The sequence below is a fragment of the Podarcis bocagei genome, assembly GCF_964188305.1.
Source record: "Podarcis bocagei genome assembly, chromosome: 12".
Classification (NCBI taxonomy): domain Eukaryota; kingdom Metazoa; phylum Chordata; class Lepidosauria; order Squamata; family Lacertidae; genus Podarcis; species Podarcis bocagei.
The window spans coordinates 55700902-55724170 of NC_138137.1; the positions used below are offsets into that span (position 1 = coordinate 55700902).

Here is a 23269-nt window from a genome sequence, read left to right on the forward strand (position 1 = left end):
GGGTCGGGGGAAGCTCGGGCTTCCCCCGCCCCAGCCCTGCGCTTGGGGGGGAAATAAATGTTTTTCTTTATTCCCCCCCCCAAAAAAAACGGTGCGCCCTATGGGCCGGTGTACCCTATGGGGCGAAAAATACGGTACTTTCAGCAGCCGCACAACAGGCAGAAATTCAACAGTGTTCGCGTTCCCCATCATTTTGGGGAGGACTGCACCTGTCAAGTTTCTGCCTGCCACACAACTGCTAAAACCACAGCCTCCGATTGGAAAAGGGGAGTTGGCAACACCTACATTTACAAGCCCCCTTGTTATGTTAGCGAAGAGACACTCTTCCTCCAAAATGAATCCCAATTTATCATAAATATTGACCACGATTTTGGCTTACCCATAGTATTGCAAGGACTACCCTTGACCTCAGTTCCTGAGGCAAACTGGTCTCTCCCTGTATCTGACATTTGCATTCTCTAGACTCTGAGGACCAAATGGAGCAGGGGCAAGCAACCGTGGACATCCATTTATTGTAGGACTCCCAGATGGCCTGTCCAGCCATCATGGTCAGTGGTCAAGCATGATGGAAATTATAGTCCGGCAATGATTGCCATAGGTCCCCCATGCCTGAAACAGAGGTTTGATTTCAACCACACAGATATCTATTGCAAGGGGAGAACAGACCCGGCTTAATATTTCATTTTGAAAATATAATACATATTGCCTGAGTGCTTTTCCACACGCAGATGTGTATGTGCTTGGAAATGCAACACCATGATCAATTTCCCTGCAAATTGTGGGTACTCCTCAGGTGTCAGCTTTGTCCAGATGCCTGAGCAACTGGTACGCTGATTATCTGCAACATCCATGCTCAGGTGGAGGAAGGTGAGGGTGGCCACATCTGGGAGGTGGGCACACTGACTTCTGGAGTCCCAGAACATTTGCAAAGCCACAGGTCCTCCCCCCCCCCACACACACATCCCCGCTCTACACAGAGACACAACAAAGATATCACAAGGGTTCAGGTGTTCCGTCCTTGCAGCGTTATTTAAGGCACTTTTGGTTAGGGTGTGGTACAAGCAGTGGTTAAAAACCCTTCTCAGTGACAGCGGCCAAAGGAAATGCTCCATTTTCCACTGCAAAGGAAGAAAATGCTCTGGTCTTCGTTTGCTTCTCAGCTCACTGCCGAGGATCAAGGGAGTAAACCCTGCACATCTCTGAAGCAGGTGACTCCACTGAAGTCAACTGTGAAAATCCCACAGACATGCTAGATTTGGGGTTTCAGCCTCGTCTTGGAAAGCTGACTCCTGCTTTGCGGAAGCCATTAAACAGTTCAGAGGAGGGCATGGCTACGTATATGGATTAGTAAACCTTTAGCGAGTGCAGCGGTGGTCTTCCTGCAAACCTGATCAACCACTCAGAGCAGTGTTGTAAGATGTTGCGGCAGCTTCTGCAGGCAGGTTGCGTTCCACCAACGAGGTTAGAAATTAAAAGGGTTATTTCAGTCATTTAAAGCAGAATGGAAGGAGGAAAGGGGAGGCATGGTTTGGACTGACAGTTGCTTAGCACAGACAACCCCCTATGGAGGAACAGTGGTCTTGATGCAATAAAGCCTTGGACGCAGAATTCTCACACTTTTTCCTCCATAAACCCAGGCCCTGACCACAAACTTGCAAGCTGGTGTGGGCTGCCGTTGGAATCGATGCAGCCAGAAGTGACACGACTTCCAGTTCACACACAACCTATCGGGTACCAAACTTAAGGATAAAACGGGGGCATAAGAGGCAGCAATGGATAGATTGGCAAGAGTGTGGAAAGCGGAAAAGGATGGATTGGCAAGGAGGAAAGCAGAGGAACGGGGAAAGCAGAGGAGGGGAAGACATCCCAAATGCAACCAGCACAGCAAGGGAGGTGATACCTGAGAGCCATACTGAGCAAATCTGGAGTCCCAGGCCCTCTACATCACGGGGATAAGCCATTTAACTGGAGGGCAGGCCTTGCAGCCAGCACACCCTCTCCCCGTTCCATCTGACAGGGGATACTGCCCAGGAATATACTCTGGAAGCATCATGGCACAACCTGGTGACTTCTCTTTAGGAGTAACAAGACGTGCAAAGGGTTCCGCCACTTCCAGGTAGCTGACTCTTGCATCGAGGGGGCAGGCTTGGTGAAGGATGGCGGCGAGAGGCTTCTTGCCAACCCACTAGATGGTCCTGAAATGCATTGCTCATTTGGCAAGACCCCCAAAAAGAACCCCATTGCTAGCGCCGTCTTGGGGCCGGTTCCGTTCCCGACAGAGAAGCCACCCCCACCTCGTCGTCATCAGGCTATATACCTTGTTAGATCCACACTGAGTTTTTCCCATCCTTGCCGTTCGAGCTACCTTTCTCTGAGCTGGCTTTGGGCTTAGCGCCTTGCTTCTCCTGCGCGGTATTGGCCCGGTTCTGCTCTGCCACCATCCCGCCAGAAGCCGAGCTGCTGGTTCTGGACGGCTGCCCGTTCGCCTGCGTGTGGTTGTAGCTCTGGAAAGCAATGTCCAGCTGCTCCTGAGCCACCCGCAAGTGTTTGTGGAGCGTGGACAGGTCCGGCGGGAGGTTCTCGTCGGGGCTAGTGCACTGCTGCTCCTGGGCCACGTTGGCCAAGTTCTGCTCATGAGCCATCAGGCTGTTGGGGACCTTGGCCTGCTTGTCCGACTTGACCACCAGGTTGTATTCCGGGGGGCAGGAGATGTTCTTCGGGTAAGCGGCATAATTGTAGGGCGGCTGGCGAAAGCTGTGCACCTTCCGGTCGCGGATGGCGTCGCGGATGGTGCCAATGCCCAGATGGCACATCTCGGCCACATTGAGGAGCAGGCAGAGGCAGCTGACAACGTACATCACCAGGAGGAAGATGGTCTTCTCCGTCGGCCTCGAGACAAAGCAGTCAACGTCGTGGGGGCACGGCTGCCGGGTGCAAAGGTAATACGGCGTGACCTCGAAGCCGTAGAGCATGTACTGCCCTATCAAGAAGCAGATTTCGAAAGAGGCTCTGGTGAGGAGCTGGAAGACGTAGATCTTCATCAAGCCCTCCTCTTGAATGTGTCTTCTGCCGTCGTGCTTCTTCTGCTGCTGCTCCTTCTTCTTCTCCTCCTTCGTCTTGACCTTCTCTTCGCTTTCCGCCACATCATCCACGATCATGGGCTCTTCCTCCTCGGCTCCCAGGGGGTCCTCCAGGTTGCGGACGGCTTGCCAGTTGAGTGCAAACTGCTTCTTCTTCTTGAAGCCCCGGAACCTCTTCTTCTCCTCCTCGGAGGACCTGGCGATCCTGTGGATGGCATAGCCCAAGTAGATGACGGAAGGGGTGGAGATCATGATGATCTGGAAGACCCAGAAGCGGACGTGCGACAGCGGGGCGAAGGCATCGTAGCAGACGTTGTCGCAGCCGGGCTGCTTGGTGTTGCAGGTGAACTTGCTCTGCTCATCCGAGTAGATGGACTCGCCCCCGACGGCCGTCAGGACGATGCGGAAGACGATCAGGACCGTCAGCCAGATCTTCCCCACGAAAGTGGAGTGATTGTGGATTTCTTCCAGCAGGCGGGTGAGGAAACTCCAGCTCATGTTTGTCATAGGGGCTAATCATTTATAACCTGCAAGAAAAGGACAAGGGAGGTCGAAGAACAGTTAATGCCGGTCTGTCCCACAGAAGATGCTGCTGTTACACCATAAAAAGGTAAAGGGACCCCTGACCATTAGGTCCGGTCGTGGCCGACTCTGGGGTTGCGGCGCTCATCTTGCTTTATTGGCCGAGGGAGCCGGCGTACAGCTTTTGGGTCATGTGGCCATCATGACTAAGCCGCCTCTGGCGAACCAGAGCAGCGCACGGAAATGCCGCTTACCTTCCTGCCGGAGCAGTACATATTTATCTACTTGCACTTTGATGTGCTTTCGAACTGCTAGTTTGGCAGGAACAGGGACCTAGCAACAGGAGCTTACCCCGTCATGGGGATTCGAACCGCCGACCTTCTGATCGGCAAGTCCTAGGCTCTGTGGTTTAACCCACAGCACCACCCGCGTCCCTTATCTGCTACACAATAGAGTCATCTAGTCCAGCCCCCTGCAATGCAGGAATCCTTTTGGCCAACATAGGTCTCGAACTCACAACCCTGAGATTAAGAGTCTCATGCTTTGCCGACTGAGCTATCCCACCTGCTTCCTATGGGGAGTTTTCCAAGGCTTATATATGCTCTGCCACCCCTGTTTCTGCATAAGAGTAACCTAAATTATGGATAAAAAAATGACAATAAATCATGTGCAGCAGGTACTGCATAAAGGTAAAGGGACCCCTGACAGTAAGGTCCAGTCGTGGCCAACTCTGGGGTTGCGGCGCTCATCTGGCTTTACTGGCCGAGGGAGCCAGCATACAGCTTCCAGGTCATGTGGCCAGCATGACTAAGCCGCTTCTGGTGAACCAGAGCAGCGCACGGAAACACCGTTTACCTTCCCGCCAGAGTGGTACCTATTTGTCTACTTGCACTTGACGTGCTTTCAAACTGCTAGGTTGGCAGGAGCAGGGACCGAGCAAAGGGAGCTCACCCCGTCGCAGGGATTCGAACTGCCGACCTTCCAATCGGCAAGTCCTAGGCTCTGTGCCACAGACCTTTGCATAGGTATGCTCCCTCCTCTCACCCTTCTGCCAGGGTGGATGGGCAGGAAAAGAGCCACAGCCGTGGTTGTGCATCTGCTTTGCATGCAGAAGTACCCGGGTTCAATCCCAGACATTTCCAGGCAGGGCTGGGATTTGACCTTCTCTGAAATCCTGGAGAGCTGCTGCCAGTCAGTGCAAACCTCACTGAGCTAGATGGACCATCAGTCTGACTTGGTGCAGTGGTACCTCGGGTTACAAACACCTCGGGTTACATGCAGTGGTTCTCAACCTGTGGGTCCCCAGATGTTGTTGGACTACAACTCCCATCATCCCTGAGCTCTGGCCTTGCTAGCTAGGAGTGATGGGAGTTGTAGTTCAACAACATCTGGGGACCCACAGGTTGAGAAAGGCTGGGTTATAGACTCCGCTAAGCCGGAAGTAGTATCTCGGGTTAAGAACTTTGCTTCAGGATGAGAACAGAAATCACGCAGCGGGAGGCCCCATTAGCTAAAGTGGTACCTCAGGTTAAGAAATGTTTCAGGTTAAGAACGGACCTTCAGAACGAATTAAGTTCTTAACCCGAGGTACCACTGTATAAGGCAGCTGTCTACTATTCTAAAAATAGAGGCACTGAGTCAGAGAGGGATGTCGACCTGAGGTATGAAATCTCTCTGTGACACACAAGAACTTTGTACACACTTTTTCCTTACAAGAGGAAACCCCGGGCAAAGCCTAGACTTCCCTCTTGATAAAGACTGGGCAGAGTCATCAGAGGCTGGGGAAAATTGCTTCGCCGGCTGGAGCCAAGTGCCGTTGGCGAAGCCTATTCTAAGACCTGCTGGCAGTTTTGGGCTGTGTTTTCATATCTCTAATAACATTTACAGTGGTACCTCGGGTTACATACGCTTCAGGTTACAGACTCTGCTAACCGATAAATAGTACCTCGGGTTAAGAACTTTGCTTCAGAATGAGAACAGAAATTGTGCTCCGGCAGTGGGAGGCCCCATTAGCTAAAGTGGTGCTTCAGGTTAAGAACAGACCTCCGGAACGAATTAAGTTCTTAACCCAAGCTACCACTGCACTTAGCATTTCCGCAGCACTTACCACATCTCAGTAATTCTTACAACATCAGCCCTGTAAGTTAGGGCAGCATTATTCTAAACTGGTGGTTCTCAAAAGGTGTGGCAGGAGAGGATGGGAAGTGTGGGAAGATTCAAGGACTATCAAAGAAGCATTTAAACATTTCAATGTAGTACAGTACAGTACAGTACAGTATAGTATAGTATAGTATAGTACACACACACACCCAAGAACAGTATCCACACTTTTCTTCCAGAGCACTGGCTTTTCTCCTACAGTTCTCCACGGCATATTTTTGTGAACAGGGATTTTCCATTCTGACCAATAAGAAAGAGCAGGAAAGAGAAAGGCGGTTTCTTTGCACTGATCAGGAGACGAGAGTTAGTCTGTCTCTAATTAGAGCCAATATAAATGAGATTGTCTGGCAAAAGCAAGCTAATCACACCTCTCACTGACTTTGCACACATACTTAAAGGTACATATGAAGAGGCTTGTTTATAGTTGTATTTTGGGGAAAGATTCGCTTTCTTATGTACAGTAGCTGCCTTGTTTTACACTTTTGGGATGTCCCATGATCATTTTATAGTAGTTGCGTTCTATGTCATAAATCAAGCACTGTCGGGAGTCGACTCTTTTTTTTATTATCAATAAAGAATTCACTGTGGCATGAGCACATTTTTATTCTAAAGGCATGGCCCAGAGAAAAAAAGTTAGAGAACCCCTGCTCTAAGCATATTGTACGGTTGTGGCCAAGAGAACAGGGGGAAGGGGTTGCCTAATGTCCCCTAGTGAGGCCAAACCAGCGGTGGGTCTCACGCCCATCATGCAATAATAATAATAATAATAACAATAATAATAATTTATTATTTATACCCCGCCCATCTGGCTGGGTTTCCCCAGCCACTCTGGGTGGCTTCCAAAAGAATATTAAAATACTATGATACATCAAACATTAAAAGCTTCCCTAAACAGGGCTGCCTTCAGATGTCTTCTAAAACAAATTCCTGGTTTGTGCGCCATGATACCTAGCGTTCCTTAGTTTGGGGGGGGGGGGTTGCCTTACTTAAAGTTTATTTAGAACAAACACATTTTCCCAAATGACAGTCTAACATGTGCAATCCAGAGGTCTTTCAGCTATCTACCCTCTGCAGAACCTATTTGGGCTTCTGTATTGTGGGCTTTCTCAGTCGCAGTGACATCTTCAGAGGGACTTCAGAGCTGTAGTAACTCAACAGGCCAGATTGCTGTTGACCTGCAAGATGCTGCTCCTGTTGTGAGAGCACCACAATTTCCTCACAGTTAAATCTGCTAGCTGTGTTTTTCGGACAACTGAGACCTCCAGATACGGGGCAGTATCAGCTAACAACAACAACAGATGTGTTTCTTGTGCCTCTGAAGGGCCAGGTGCGCAGCCTGGGAGTCATTTTGGACTCACAGGTGTCCATGGAGACGCAGGTCAAGTCTGTGTTGAGGGCAGCTGTCTACCAGCTCCATCTGGTACGCAGGCTGAGACCCTACCTGCCCACAGACTGTCTCGCCAGAGTGAGCGTTCCTTAGTATTGAAGTCCAGGCTTCTAGTATGGGGTGGGTGGGCTGGCGACAGAGCCCAGAGCAGACCTTAGGAGAAGCTCCACGATTTGGGGCAGGTTCAGGGATGGATTCCCCTGACCTGGTACAGAGCCCAGCACAAATGCTGTCTCTTGTTGACATCCGTTGCTGCAATATTTGTCAACTCCTCTCCAAATGGTTCCATTCCAGCAGGCCATTATGGGAATTTTGTAGCTTAAGCCCCAGTGCCTGAGCTTCCTCTTTTCCTCCTCCCTCTCAATTCCCTTTTCCTTTCATGCTGTGTCTTTGACGTGGCAAACCTGATGGCAGGTACTGTCTTAACGCTGATACAGTGGTACCTCAGGTTACAGACGCTTCAGGTTACAAACACTTCAGGTTACAGACTCCGCTAACCCAGAAATAGTATCTCAGGTTAAGAACTGTGCTTCAGGATGAGAACAGAAATTGCATGGCGGCAGCGGGAGGCCCCATTAGCTAAAGTGGTACCTCAGGTTAAGAACAGCTTCAGGTTAAGAACGGACCTCCAGAATGAATTAAGTTATTAACCCGAGGTACCACTGTACTTGTAAAACTTATTCAGTGGAAGAGTGATCTTAAAATGCTAATGCTAATAATAATAATAATATTGTATTTTACTGTTTTGTTGGAAGCCGCCCAGAGTGGCTGGGGAAACCCAGCCAGATGGGCGGGGTATAAATAATATATTATATTATTATTATTATTATTATTATTATTATTATTACAAATAGCAGTTTTCTGAGGAAGACAGTATGGTTCATTGCTAGAAGGAAACTCTCCCTGGCTCTTTCTATATCCTCTTCAGTCTTTATTCAGCCAGTAGGAGAAATTTCCTGCAAGACAGCCAATGTGAATGGATAGCCTGCGTTAACAGCTCTGCCTCTGACTGTTAACAAAGGACTCAACTACAAGCTGCGAATAAAACGTTTTAAATGTGTTGTAAAGTACAATATACAAATGTGACACTCGAATGGAGACAGTGAGCGATGCAAAATTCAATGCATTTTTCAAAATAGCAATTTCACAGCGTTTTTTTATATATGTGTGTGTAGATTCCACCAAACTATGTTTGGTCAGAGGGACTGGCTTGGTACAAACTCAGGGTGGAAAATGGGACTGATAATAGCTCGGCTTCTAAATAGGACTGCCATAAAGACTTCCTTGTAGAACGAATAATTATGCATTGTAAAAACCATGAGTCACGATCATTGACTGACTTCCTTCTATCTCTCCCCTCAATTTTTTTATTAAAGCATGACTTCATTGGCCTGGGTTCAGGGATGGACAAAGGGGGGTGCGGTGGGTGCGGGCCGCCCCGGGTGTCACCACTGAGGGGGTGACAAAATGCCAGGCGGCACTCACCGCAGCGTGCCCAAGCCACACGTCTCTCCTGGGAGAGACGCAGTGGCTTGGGCGCGCGCAGGCTCTGCGCTGCCCAAACCGTCCGCCCACTGCCTCCCCCCCAGCTATAGGGTGGCTGAGTGGGAGGAGGCAGGCAGACTCCAGAGGCCTCGTGGTGCGCCCTGCCCCTATGGGTGGCTCACCCCATCTCTATGGGCGGCTTGCCCCACCCCTGGGCACACTGCCCCAGGCGCCCAAACAGTTTCCTCCACCGCTGCCTGGGTGGCCGAGTGCCGCCATGTTGTTTTCAAAGACTCTGTTGTTTTTGTAAGCTGTGCTGATTCACAGGGTACATATGTGAGGCCTGGGGACACGGGATCAATCTTTTTACGCATTTATTTACAGTGATACGTCTGGTTAAGAACTTAATTCGTTCTGGAGGTCCGTTCTTAACTGAAACTGTTCTTAACCTGAAGCACCACTTTAGTTAATGGGGCCTCCTGCTGCTGCCGCGCAATTTCTGTTCTCATCCTGAAGTAAAGTTCTTAACCCGAGGTACTACTTCCGCGTGAGCAGAGTCTGTAACCTGAAGGGTTTGTAACCCGAGGTACCACTGTATTACTAAAACATGGATCCAGGTATTTTATGCTCTGGGGATGGGAAAGTTTGTGCAGGGACAATTGTAATAAGAACGTAATAGGGTTGTCATACATTTGGGTGGAAGTATGGGTGGAAGTAAGGCTGTGTACATAGAGTGGTACCTTGGGTTACAGATGCTTCAGGCTACAGACGCTTCAGGTTACAGACTCCACTAACCCAGAAATACTACCTCGGGTTAAGAACTTTACCTCAGGATGAGAACAGAAATCGTGTGGCGGCAGCAGCAAGAGGCCCCATTAGCTAAAGTGGTACCTCAGGTTAAGAACAGTTTCAGGTTAAGAACGGACCTCCGGAACAAATTAAGTTCTTAACCCGAGGTACCACTGTATTAGCAACTTGCAACACAGTGTAGTTCCTCCCTCTTCCCGTTTTATGTCCCATTTGCAGGTGCTGTACAAGCAGTAGAGAAGGAGCAGGAATGTCATTGCCCGAGAGCACAGAGGAACCAGTGTACAGTGGTACCTCAGGTTACATACGCTTCAGGTTACAGACTCCGCTAACCCAGAAATATTACCTCGGGTTAAGAACTTTGCTTCAGGATGAGAACAGAAATCGTGCTCCGGCGGCGCGGCGGCAGCAGGAGGCCCCATTAGCTAAAGTGGTGCTTCAGGTTAAGAACAGTTTCAGGTTAAGAACAGACCTCCGGAACGAATTAAGTTCTTAACCTGAGGTACCACTGTAAACAAAAATATGTACAAAGCCTTGGACTTTTAGTCTGATGCATTAAAACAACTAAGGAGCCTGCTGTAGCCCATTCAACACTAACAGATGGGATATACTTCCGTAGGCCCAAGAACACAAACACACTCCTATCTATCTTTTAGACTTCAAAATACAGACTTTAAGAGAGATACAGGACTCGTTGCAGTTGGAGCTTGGGTTGTAACCAGACAACAAACTGTATTCGCTAGGCAGCCCCATTAAACTGAGGATGCTACCAGAGTGTTGCTATTCAATCACACGCCGGCAGATTCAGGTTGTGCAGTTGAAGTGAATGGGGGGGGTGTCTTGTGCAAGAAACGCGCTTTCCCCCCAAAATAAGACCTTTTACAATAAGAAATGCACTGGGAGGTGTAGGATAATGCTTTGCTTTGATGCAACGCTATCCGAGTTCCCTGCGGATAAATCAGGACGAACCCTCAACAAACCACTCTGAGAGGCTTACTGAAGAGTAAATAAGATTGCCCTGCAACTTTAGGACTGGGGTGCGGGTGGACGGAAGCTCGATACGTTTGGGAAACTGCCTTAAGAACTGTGCATCGTGGCCTGAGAGCTCAAAGGCAACAGACCTTTTCTTTGACTGAACGCCATAGCTGAGATCTCTCATCTTCCTCACCGTTTAGCCTGGAGAAGAGGAGGTTAAGGGGTGATATGATAGCCATGTTCAAATATATAAAAGGATGTCACATAGAGGAGGGAGAAAGGTTGTTTTCTGCTGCTCCAGAGAAGCGGACACGGAGCAATGGATCCAAACTACAAGAAAGAAGATTCCACCTAAACATTAGGAAGAACTTCCTGACAGTAAGAGCTGTTCGACCGTGGAATTTGCTGCCAAGGAGTGTGGTGGAGTCTCCTACTTTGGAGGTCTTTAAGCAGAGGCTTGGCAACCATATGTCAGGAGTGCTCTGATGGTGTTTCCTGCTTGGCAGGGGGTTGGACTCGATGGCCCTTGTGGTCTCTTCCAACTCTATGATTCTATGTTACATGAGCTCCAAAGGCCGGCACATAACGCAAGGAATGTGTTCTACAGATAACAGCGAAAGAGAGAGGTGGGATAGGCAGCTCAGGAGAAGTCCACACCCTCCAACATTTCTCCGGTGAAAATAGGGACGTCCTAAGGAAACACGGGACAATCAGAGACCGGGACGGCGTCTGTAAATCTGGAAAACAGGGACACTTGGTGGGTCTGGAAAACTCATGTATGATGAGGATTAAGGAAAAGCACGGTTTGAGGCGGTGGAAAAGAAAGCAGGAGAACTAAAATGCGGTCGTTTGGTAGCATTTCATTTTTATAACACATTCTCACCCACCCTGTTTGGGTATCCCCTCCATTCTTCCCCCGATTCTCATGCCGTGAGATGAAAACAGAGAGGAATTGATAGGAATAAGCTACTCACAAAGGCATGGCTGAAGGCTCCCTTGCCATCCAGATCTTCCCAAGAAATTTTTTCCACAACCACCGTTTCTTCAGGAAGGCAGCGGGGAATATGAATCCCCATCAGGAAAATGTCTTGTGAAACTAACGCCCCGCCAGCTTGAGAAGGAGACTTTTCAGCGAACTTTTAAACACATCCTGCCGGACTCCGCCTTTCTGACAACGAAGCTGCCACCCCCCTTCTCCACCTCTATTCCCCCCACCAAAAAAAAATCCCAGTAACCCTGGGGGCATCGGCTAAGAGCAAAAGCCACGTTTTCCTTCTCAGGAGGAAAAGGAGAAGCCTTCGAACAAAAGTTTCATGGGAGTGGACGGGAAGGTATTCCAGTCTTTGCTCTCACTGGGTCCATCCATGCGTCCTGTGCTGGAAAAAGCTGACTAAGCAGGGATTTTATAAAAGGAAAAAGGGGGAAAGGAAAGGGAAAAAAGACCCCACTCTGCAACTCTCCTTAAAAATCCTTCTGGTTTAACATTGCTGTGTTTTGCTTTCCCCTTATTGGGCGAAAGTTAAGAGCGCCAGTCTAGGGCATCAGTAACGGATTTGGAGGACGGAAAGCGTGACTAATGAGAAACATCTGGGAAGCACATGGGCTGGGATCTGGAGGGGAGTCACTGGCAGGAAAGAAAGACTCCTCAAGGAAGGAGCAGGAAAGCCATTTCTGCACTTAAACACTGAGAAGCTATTGGCAACTTCCGGGGCAGGAAGGTGGCTTCAACCTGAACCCCAGAAAGCCAGTTCATAAAGTACGAATTTGTGATGCCTGAAATTCTGTGTGGGTTTCCCCCCAAATACCCACATTTCTGCAACTGGAGGAAGGCTTTTTGAAATATACTAAGAGTAGTGATTTCATGCTCTTTATTTCAGCTCATAGGAACAGTGATTGATTTCCTCCCCAAAAACCTCAGGCTTTATATACATTATTTACACAATGGGTCCCGTGTGATTGGCTAACTCTACTTCCTTCCTGGAGCCTGATTGGTCTGCTCCTGTAGGCCAATCAGGTTGTTGCATTCTAGGATCCTACCTGTTATGTACTGAGCTGAATCCTAGAACAATAGGATCCAGAATGCAGCAGTCTGATTGGTCCGCAGGAGCCACCCAATCCAGCTCCAGGTGGAAGTGAATCAGCGACCTGATTGGCCTGCAGGAGCAGCCAATCAGGCTCCTGGATGAAGTGAATCAGCAACCTGATTGGCTTACAGAAGCAGCCCGCAATTAGCCAATCTTGCGGGGCCCATTGTGTAAATAATGGGGAAAGTTTCATTCATTGCTCCTATGAGCTGAATAAAGAGCATGAAATTCACACTCAACTCCGAGTATATTTCACTACCCCGTCTATTGTTCTAGGATCCAAGCTCAGTAGATAACACTTTTTTTGTGGGCACGGTCTTACCCACTTTGCTTAGTCTGCAAATAAATTAAATGTATCAATTGGCAATGTGCTGCATTCACACCAGTCTGTGCAATTAGCGGGGAAATAATTCAATACTTTGCCCTGTGTTCAGGGATAATGTTTGAGATTTCCAAGACCTTAAAGCTAGAGAAAAGGGGTGTGAGTGTGCCTTTCAAACTCTTGGTTGGAGCCTTCTTCAACCCCAGATGTTAGTCTATTAACTGCCATCATCCTCTGACCAGAACTGATAGGAATTGGAGTCCAACATCTGGAAGTCACCATGTTATAGGAAATTGATTTATACCAGGTCAACTATCTGCCCATTTGCCCCCAATACTGCATACTCTGGCTTGCAGGAGCTCTCCAGGGTCTCAGACAGAAGTCTTTGCCATAATTTGATTCCTGACCCGTTTGCTAGTGATGAGACCTGAGACCTCTGTACACAAGTGCAAACTCTCTACCAGTGAATTACAGTCCCTCCCTCTTGAGATACTAACAGCCCAGTCCGCCGCACATCTACTCAGAAGTAAACCCAGCAGAGTTCAATGGGGTTTACTCCCTGATAAGTGCACAAGACAGCAGCCAAAATAACAATCTGCAGGCATTTATTATTTGTCTTTCTAAGACACCTCATTAAAAAAGTTATCTAGGCACTGCACAATAAAATGCAGCAATAAAACCAAGATGCAATAAAAAAACCCCGCAATGAACTTTTAAAACTCCAACCACCATAAAAAACCAAACACAAAATAAAAAGCAATTTTTGAAAAGCACAGTAGTGAAAACCAACTGTCAAATACAAGGGCTAAAACCCAGCAAACAGAAGCTAGCTCCCCCACTCACCAAATATCTTAAAAGCTCTGGTAAAACCACTATGTGGGCACCAAGTGAGCTTTCCTGGGGAAATTCTACATCCAGGGGGGCCACCACTGAAAAGGCCCTTCCTCTGCCATTTTCTGAACTTCGGACCAAAAGGGCACACTGAGAACAGCCTTTGTGGACAATGCTAAGGTAAGGGTAGGGGCATATGGGAGAAGGAGATATGATGTACCAAGCGCTTTTATCAGTCCTTGAACTGGACCCAGAGATGAATTGCAAGCCAGACAGAAAATGTTAAGAATAAAATTGGCGTACTATGGTTCAGAAAGGCAGGGAGGACCTGGAAGTTGCCCATTAGCTGTTAGCATCTGAACAGCAGGCTGAGCAGGCAAACCAATTACCTGGTCACAGTATCCCTACTATACTAAGAGCTCCATCTGATATGACGGCTGAGATTCTACCTGCCTGCGCACAGTCTCACCAGAGTGGTACATGCTCTGGTTATCTCCCACTTAGACTACTGCAATGCGCTCTCTGTGGGGCTGCCTTTGAAGGTGGCTCAGAATCTACAACTAATCCAAAATGCAGCAGTTAGACTAATGACTGGGAGCAACCACTGGGACCATATAACACTGGTCCTAAGAGATCTACATTGACTCCCAGTATGTTTCCAAGCACAATTCAAAGTGTTGGTGCTGACCTTTAAAGCCCCCTAAATGGCCTAGGCCCAGTATACCTGAAGGAGCGTCTCCACCCACATTGTTCTGCCCAGACACTGAGGTCCAGTGCCGAGGGCCTTCTGGCGGTTCCCTCCCTGCGAGAAGTGAAGTTGCAGGGAACCAGGCAGAGGGCCTTCTCGGTGGTGGCGCCCGCCCCGTGGAACGCCCTCCCATCAGATGTCAAGGAAACAAACAACTATCTGACTTTTAGATGACATCTGAAGGCAGCCCTGTTTAGGGAAGTTTTTAATGTTTAACTTTTCACTATGTTTTTATATTCTGTTGGAAGAGTGGCTTAGGCAACGCAGTCAAAGTGGGTGGGGTACAAATAAATGATGATGATGATGAGATGAATTGTGTTTCATCCTAAGTTATGGCAATTGTTTCTATAATCCTCTCTCTCTATACATGCAAATGTTATACAAATCTCTTGTCCTTTCTTTGTGGGGCGACCACTGTAAAATTGCATGCATATGTATTATGTAATTTAAGAAAGAACTAGGTTCTGGTGCTGGTGTGATTTCCAGCAGCAAGAGAGATCTAGACATTTCCTCTGAAACCTAAAATGAGAGACTGACCAAGAGTCTACCAGAACCTCCAGGAAGTTTTGCCATGTTGCAATTTCAAGACGGACGGAAGTTTCATCCCAGGGAACAATGGGATGCAAGGGAGAAACAGGACTGGTGCAAGTTTAGAAACAAGAAAATAAATACAAAGAAGGGAGGAAGCTTCAAGGACCGAGAGGATTTTTTATTTTTTTAAAGAAAAGAATAGAGACAATAATGTTTATGTGGGGAAAGACAACGGGAGGATGTCATGCTAGACAGCTAGGAAGAGAGTAAGGGCAGATTTTATTGTTTCAACCAAGGGTTGTGATGGTGTTAGATAGGAAGATAAGAAGCCTCTGGGAGAGATCATCTGCCTTGCAGTACTGATAAAGAGATGTACAGTTTGGGTGGATGAGAATTTAATTTGCAAACCTGCCTAATTTGCAATAGAGAACCAGAATAGAGAACCAGAATACAGCCATCCTATGAGTTTTGGGTTAAACCACAGAGCCTAGGGCTTGCCGATCAGAAGGTCGGCTGTTCGAATCCCTGCGACGGGGTGAGCTCCCGTTGCTCGGTCCCAGCTCCTGCCAACCTAGCAGTTCGAAATCACGTCAAAGTGCAAGTAGATAAATAGGTACCACTCCGGCGGGAAGGTAAACAGAGTTTCCGTGCACTGCTCTGGTTCGCCAGAAGCAGCTTAGTCATGCTGGCCACATGACCCGGAAGCTGTACGTCGGCTCCCTCGGCCAATAAAGCGAGATGAGCGTTGCAACCCCAGAGTCAGCCATGACTGGACCTAATGGTCAGGGGTCCCTTTACTATTTATGAGTTTTGCAAGGGTATTCTCCAGCCAAGTGCACAAATACCGGGGTAAAGTTTGCATTAAAAAATGCATGCATTTGTGAAAACAACATACAAAAATGCATGATTTGGGGGGGGCAAATGCTCTGCAGAAGTGAGACAAAATTTGCATTAAAAATGTGCAACGCAGGCAAAATTCACACTGCAATGCCAATTAATTTTCTAAGCCTGGAAAAGTAGCTCTGTATCTGCCAGCTGGAGACTCGCTCCTGCAGCTGCTGGACTGTAGTTTGCGGCCGCAGCCCTTTATCAAGGCCATCATTGTCACCGCAGAGTCCTAAAATGGTTTTTAAACAAGATATTGTTGAGGCATAAACATGTGCTTAGGAGATGGGCACCCTCCTCCTTAAATAACTTCCTGCGTTTCCTGAACTCACCTCTTCCTGGCGGCCGCTGTCTTGGAGAGGGGGAGCACAAAGCTGCTGTGGACTTGAGGCAGACACAGGAAGATGAAAAAGAAATGGACACACCATGGATAGGGGATGCTGTGTTGGAAAGGTTACAATCCCAACTTTCCTTGAGTACAATCCAAGGGAACTCTCTGGTGCACGAGCTCCCCTGAAAGGGAGGTAGATGGTATGAATTTAAAAAAATCTTTAAATATAATTTCAGTAAAAAAACAGAGATGTTTTTGTTAGGTTTAATTGGAGATAAAATTCCAAAAAAAGAGAGATGTGAATCTGTTTATGTATGCCACAACGGCCGCAAGGGTACTTCTGGCTCAGAAGTGGAAATCACAGGAGCTTCCAACATTGGAAGAATGGCGGACTAAAGATGGTGGAATACGTAGAGTTAGCAAAGTTGACGGGGGAGATCTGGAAGCAGTGTGACGAACTGGAGCAAAAGGACTGGAGCAAATTTATATTATATATGAAAGAACATTGTAAACGTTTGTAGCTTTGAATTGAAATGTTTTGTAATGGGGATATAAGGAACCGATTTACATTTAATGAGGGGAAATATAAAAATAAGAGAGAAGGTAAAAAAAGTGGTTATGGAAATGCTAAGAATAAAGTAAATATGAACGGAAGTCAGAGAGGGGCAGGAGGAGGTTGATGCTCGGATAGAGTGATGTTTGAGTTTACTGAATTATGTATGGAAACTGTGATTGTGATAAAATTGAAAATGCAATAAAAATTATTTTATATATATAAAAAAGAAAGGGAGGTCCATGGAAACATCTAGCCTTGTGTGCAGCAGTTCCATGTTATTGTGATCTACACTCCATACATTTTGGACAGCCTATTACAGGATTTAAGGATGTATCTGGTAGGTGAATATGAACGCTGTATGGGGCGTTGCAACCATGGGGTTGCAATGGAGTCTGCTGGTCTCAGTGGTCCAGTTACCTGTGAGGGACAGGTAATTCTGCTCTGCCTTCAGCCTGGTTGGAGCAATTCAATGAATGGAGTTACTATTGCAGAAATTAATATTGCACAGCTTGAACAACTGGGTGCTTAAAAATAGACTCCTTTGGGGATGAAACATTGTCCAGACCATGAGTAGGCAAACGAAGGCCCGGGGGTCGGATCCTGCCCAATCGCCTTCTAAATCCAGTCTGCAGACGGTCCGGAAATTAGTCTGTTTTTACATGAGTAGAATGTGTCCTTTTATTTAAAATGCATCTCAGTTATTTGTGGGGCATAAGAATTCATTCTTTCTTCTTCTTCTTCTTCAAAATATAGTCTGGCCGCCCACAAGGTCTGAGGGACAGCATTGAGGGACAGTGCTGAAAAAGTTTGGTGACCCCTGGTCCAGACCCATTAGACATTATTCTAAACTTTACTTGCAGAACTTTCTTCACAACACAGCAAAAACATAAAAGAAACATCCAAATAATTCCATAAGACATCTTGTGCTGTCCGGCATAGGCTCAGCATCTTAGAAAATGTGCAGTACTCTGAACAGACCTATAAGCAAAGGTCTTTCTCTCTTTACAGCCCCCATTAGCCTGAGGCTATGTGCTCCTTGAGTGAGCTCTATTAGGCATCCTTACTTCCACAGAGCTTGGGAACAATGACTAAAGGCATCCTTTCAAAATGGAGATTTGCAACCAAATACCTTTGTCACCTGATCTAAGGTTAAACACTCACGTGTTAGCTAGCAGAATACAGCCGCAGTTAATTATCAACCCATCTAGGAGTTCAGAGACCGCTTAGTATACTCCAGTGGAATTTCCAGTGTCAAACCTTTCAGCGATACACACAGGCATTTTCCATTCTGGTGTCAATCAAACAATTATACTTAACAATTATCAGCTGTCAAAAGAGACTGCCTTTGGATTTCTGCCTGAGACCCCACTCTGGGCTCGCATCCTTCGAATCAGAAGGCATACTGAGCAGTGATTCATACAGAGAAGCAGCAAATAAGTTCCGTTAGAGTAAACCTGCTCTGGCATAAGCTTGAAGTCTATGTCCAGTTTTAATTCAGAATAAAAAGGGTTCCTCTGCTGTCAAAAGTTTCGGAAGCACTTATCCAAATGTCTAGGTATTCTTTGGAAAGCTTTTGCCAAAGCACAAACAATGGAGACACATAAACACCCCCCCCTCCAGCCCTGAACAAAGGTTTATTACACTAACTAGATATGGACCACAAAAACATAGCATTTCTGGTACAGTGTTTGTGTATAAAGCAACAAAAAATAGCAAGGAAGTCATAAACACTGGCCAAATATTTGGTCTGGCAGGCAGCTAACCGTGTATTTCATGGAGAAGCTCAGAAGCTCAGATAAACACTAATTAGATACGGAAGGTTAAGCTGTCAGCAAGAGTTTAACAAGAGAAACCTTCACCCAGCAGGGCAACAGCTCTGAGAATAGAAAACCGGGTCAGATTCTCTCTTGGATATCAGATCCACCTCTTCTTAAGTATCAACACTGTGCAAGTTTCCCTTTCTCCAATACCAGCTGGATTCCTCATTTTGCATGACTGACATCTGGCTACAAATCAATGCAAATTCACTGCACATAAAAAGCTGGGCAAAAGTTCCGACAAGTAGAAAAAACGACAGACTGAGCAGTTTCCTGCCAGCATAGTAGCCTATTTTAAGGCTTAAAATGTTGTGAGGTTTCTTTGAAGCTCCTTTGCTGATTAATCCCTCCTTCTTGCTTCAATTCCTTGTCTCCTCTGCCCTTTAATCTTATTTCCAGTTCATTTTTCTCAGCTAACAAGTCTACCATACACCCTTCCTTTAGAAGGTCTCTGCCCCACATTCGTCTCTGTCCGTCTCTGCCCCACCTTCCAAACAATCTCCCAGTTAACTGCCCATGTGAGATTTCCATCCCAGCCAAACTGACAACTTTCCCTTTCCTCACAGAACTTGGACTTCAAACTGCTGGGTTCCTGGAGAAACTGAGCATTCCATTCCACAATGTCAGCTCAGCCAATCAGTGTCCAGGGCTTCACTGCCACAAGCACAGCACAGAACAGGCTAAGCTTTTTTCTGAGCAGCAATGCAGCAGAATCATTCCTTGGAAACAATGCAAGGCAAAGGGAAATCATATTTTGGGGATTAGAAAAGAACTACACGCAAATGGAGTTCACAAGGGGAAGGACAGTAAGAAGAGGTCAGAGGAATAGCAAGCCTGGCTATGAACAAAGCTCAATTTAACATAATGCAAGGAATGAATGCAAGGATAATACAGAAGTGGTTACATCTTCTTAAGACCTATGCCATTGGTAGTCCAGCTGAAGGTCCGGACCATGGCTAGGTACAAGATTTGGGACACAGGTTCATATCCACAAATCTGCCCGTTTTTGCCTATGCTAATTTATATGTGCAGATGCATATGTACATGCCACAAAAAACAAGGCAAAAAATGTCCCATCTAAGTCATATATTTCCACACACCCCAATCAGGATTCGTCTAGCTCAACTGTTCATTCAGCATTCATCCTGACTTGCTTTCACAAAGCTTACATGGAGGTTAGACTATGTTTGGTTTTAGTTGAGTATTCATTCTGATTCATTTGTGGGGGTGTTTTACAGCCTATCTCATGGGTGTTGTTGTTGTTTAGTCATTTAGTCGTGTCCGACTCTTTGTGACCCCATGGACCAGAGCACGCCAGGCACTCCTGTCTTCCACTGCCTCCCGCAGTTTGGTCAAACTCATGCTGGTAGCTTCGAGAACACTGTCCATCTTGTCCTCTGTCGTCCCCTTCTCCTTGTGCCCTCCATCTTTCCCAACATCAGGGTCTTTTCCAGGGAGTCTTCTCTTCTCATGAGGTGGACAAAGTCTTGGAGCCTCAGCTTCACGATCTGTCCTTCCAGTGAACACTCAGGGCTGATTTCCTTCAGAATGGAGAGGTTTGATCTTCTTGCAGTCCATGGGACTCTCAAGAGTCTCCTCCAGCACCAGAATTCAAAAGCATCCATTCTTTGGTGATCAGCCTTCTTGATGGTCCAGCTCTCACTTCCATACATCACTACTGGGAAAACCATAGCTTTAACTATACGGACCTTTGTTGGCAAGGTGACATCTCTGCTTTCTTTCCTTTTTCATGGGTGTAGCCAGGATTTATGTTGGGGGGGGGGCAGAACTGAGCTATCTGCAGTGTGATTTGGTCAGTTAGTTAAGTATTTTTTATATATTTACTTGATTTAGGGCGGGCAGCTATGCATATGGCCTCTCTCTGCACCCCTCCATTCTACATCAAAGTTAAAATGCCATTCTGTGTCCAGAAGAGGGTGACAAAGATGGCAAGGGTCCTTCTGTCCAAGTCCAATGAGGGAAACGTTGAAGGACTTGGGTATATTTAGACTAGTGATTATGGGACGACTAAGAGGTTATCTGTGTGGGATGTAAACACAGGAGCAGTCAATGACAACATTCCTAGAGTGTACATGTTAGAACATGGGGAGGGATGACTGTCCAGCAAGCAGGTAAACTTCCTGGGGACGGACTTCCTCCGCATGTGACCAGGGGTGGGTGTGGCCTCACCTGTGCAGGTAATGACAAAAGCACAGGGCAGGCAGCCATCTCTCTCTCTCTGCCATTTTCCTTCAATGAGGAAACATCTAAGGATGCCCTCTTGGCTCCCAGCCAAGAGAGGAGATAAGGACTATCTTGCTACAAGATAGATTCTAAATGTATGTAACCTTTTTAAGCCTGTCTGCCATCTGGGATCATACTGTGAACAGAACGTGAGTAAACTCTTTTATACTTTTATAAAGACTGTGTTGTGTCTTGTATTTCAAGAGGGAACAAAGGGGAAATTACCAGAGTAATTATTATAGAGGTTCTAGCGAACCTGTGCACACGTTACCGTTGCGAACTTAAAGGGGAACGTCTATAAACTCTGCTGATATTTTGGGAACTTGTTAGCACAAGTTGGATAAGGATATAATTAGTCAATATATCCTCTCCTGCACCCCAGAACATTCCCACAATCTGGTTGTTCTCTCTGAATAGGGCTTTCACAAAGATGCTGGAGCAAATCTGTTCTCTCTTTGCTCCAAGACCCAAACTGATGGGTTCAGATTATAATACAACCCAGGTGGTTAAGAGAGCCCAAGAGAAATGATGTCAATCAACATCTGATGATCTCTTTCTACCGGTCCACAATAGAAAGTGTCCTTTCATACTGCGTCACGGTGTGGTACGCTGGTTTGACATCAACTGATAGGAAGTGCCTACAGAGGGTGGTGAATACAGCACAAGATATTATGGGCTGTCCCATGAATCCGCCGAATGACATGGCAGAAGAACGTTGCCTCAGGAGAGTGAGGAAAATTCTCAGGGATGATTCACACCCTGGCCGGCACTTTCTTGATCTCCTGCCCTCGGGCAGAAGATATAGAAGCATAATTAGTCACACCAACAGGGTAAAGAACAGCTTCTATCCATGGGCTGTTAGGCTGCTGAATGAAAAGATAACAACAGGGCAACTGACTTTTGGGTTTGGTGTGTGTGTGTCAGTAAACGAGGGGAATTAAGACTAAGAGAGCTGAGTGGGGGGTGCTTGTGTAATCTCACTGCATACAAGTTGTACAAGTGACAATAAAGTATTTCAATTTTAATTTATAAGAAAGGGGGTGGACTTTGAGTAAATATTATTAGGCCAGTATTAGCCATTTGACGGTGGAACAGACTGACTCTTCTTCCTTTGAGGCTTTTAAGCAGAGGATGAATAGCCACCTATCGTCGGTGCTGTAGCAGGGAGACTGGACTTGAGGTCCCTGCAAGCTCTGTGATCTTCCTCTCTCACATGGCTCCAGTTCACCCCAACTCCACCCCTTGTGTTTCAGGGTCCCCCTCCTGCCGGCTCACATGACTCCATGTTTTGCACTCTGCTATCAAACTCAAGTACAAAGAAATCTTTTATGACGCTGACCTTGGCTCTCCGTGATTTATTTGCGGCTAGGTTTTTTCCCTTCTCTGAGCGATCTGGGCTCCTTCCCAAGACAAGGACAAAATGCTCCAGCTTGTTTTCCACCCAAACATTTGCCCCCAAGGAAAGAAAGCCCCTGCCACACTTCGAGTTGTTGCACAGCAAAGCTGCTCGCTGGCGGAGCTCACACACAAGTTGTGATGGGAAAGACAGACACTGCCCTTACACAACTGCCCTCTATTTTTGAGCTGCTTTTGAGCGGCAACTCGGGGGGAGAAGAATAAGGGCTGCGTCTCTCAAAGCTGGCCAGTGGAGCTGGAAAGGGAATGATCTTCTCCGTCTGTCCCACAGGCAGAGGCTTTTTAAGGCATTTGGTGGAATGAACATCGACTACATCAGACGGAGGACTTTCAGTTCTCTGGGGCAGATAAGAGATTTGGGTCTATCTGCAGTAATGCTTAACAGCATTTTCAGTTGCAGCCCTGGAAGGAAATACTTCATTACAGCGATGGAAGAAATGATCAGCAGCATAAGTCTGGGACTGGGTGTAGGGCAGGCTTCCTCAACCTCGGCCCTCCAGCTGTTTTGGGACTACAACTCCCATCATCCCTGACCACTGGTCCTGCTAGCTAGGGATCATGGGAGTTGTAGGCCAAAAACATCTGGAGGGTCGAGGTTGAGGGAGCCTGGTGTAGGGGCACAGATTCTTACATGCTGAGAATCTCAGCTTTTCTCGTTTTCCTCTCTTTTCTTTAAATAAAAAATTACTGATATAAACACATACAAAATACAGTAAAAGTAATAAGTGTAACCAATTGAAATGCTTGCAGAGATAGAAAAAAAATTAAGATACAAGAGGGAGGAAAACCTCAATCCTTGCTGGCGTCTCCAGGCGGGGTTGGGAAAGGTTCAAAGCCACAAACCCTGGAGAGAGAGCTGCTGCCAGTCAGTGTAGACAGCATTGAACTAGACCAGTGGTCTGACTTAGGCTGCATACACATTACTGGCTTACGATGCAGCTAGTTGTTCTTTTTCCCCAATTTGGATTGAATCTGGTTTGGGGGACAATGTGTTATGTACTGAAGTTCTCACCCTGAGCCAGCAGGGGGAGACTGTAGATAGTTTTCACTCAGGTCCACATATGCAAATAAGGAATTGAAAGTGACGT

The 23269-nt window shown here is 46.9% G+C and overlaps 1 protein-coding gene across 4 annotated transcripts in view; it reads right to left on the minus strand.

The window, feature by feature from the left end:
- Positions 1–117: 117 nt before the first annotated feature.
- Positions 118–23269, minus strand: part of GJC2 (gap junction protein gamma 2) — a 74374-nt gene continuing 51222 nt past the window's right edge. For 3 of the 4 annotated variants that reach the window (XM_081163816.1, XM_081163815.1, XM_081163814.1), the window contains one exon: positions 118–3607. In XM_081163816.1, coding sequence (XP_081019942.1) covers positions 2322–3587 — 1266 coding nt within the window. In that variant the 5' untranslated portion in view covers positions 3588–3607 and the 3' untranslated portion in view covers positions 118–2321. Of the gene's footprint in view, positions 3608–11390; positions 11935–23269 lie in introns of those variants that run through there. The other variant, XM_081163813.1, reaches the window with a different exon arrangement.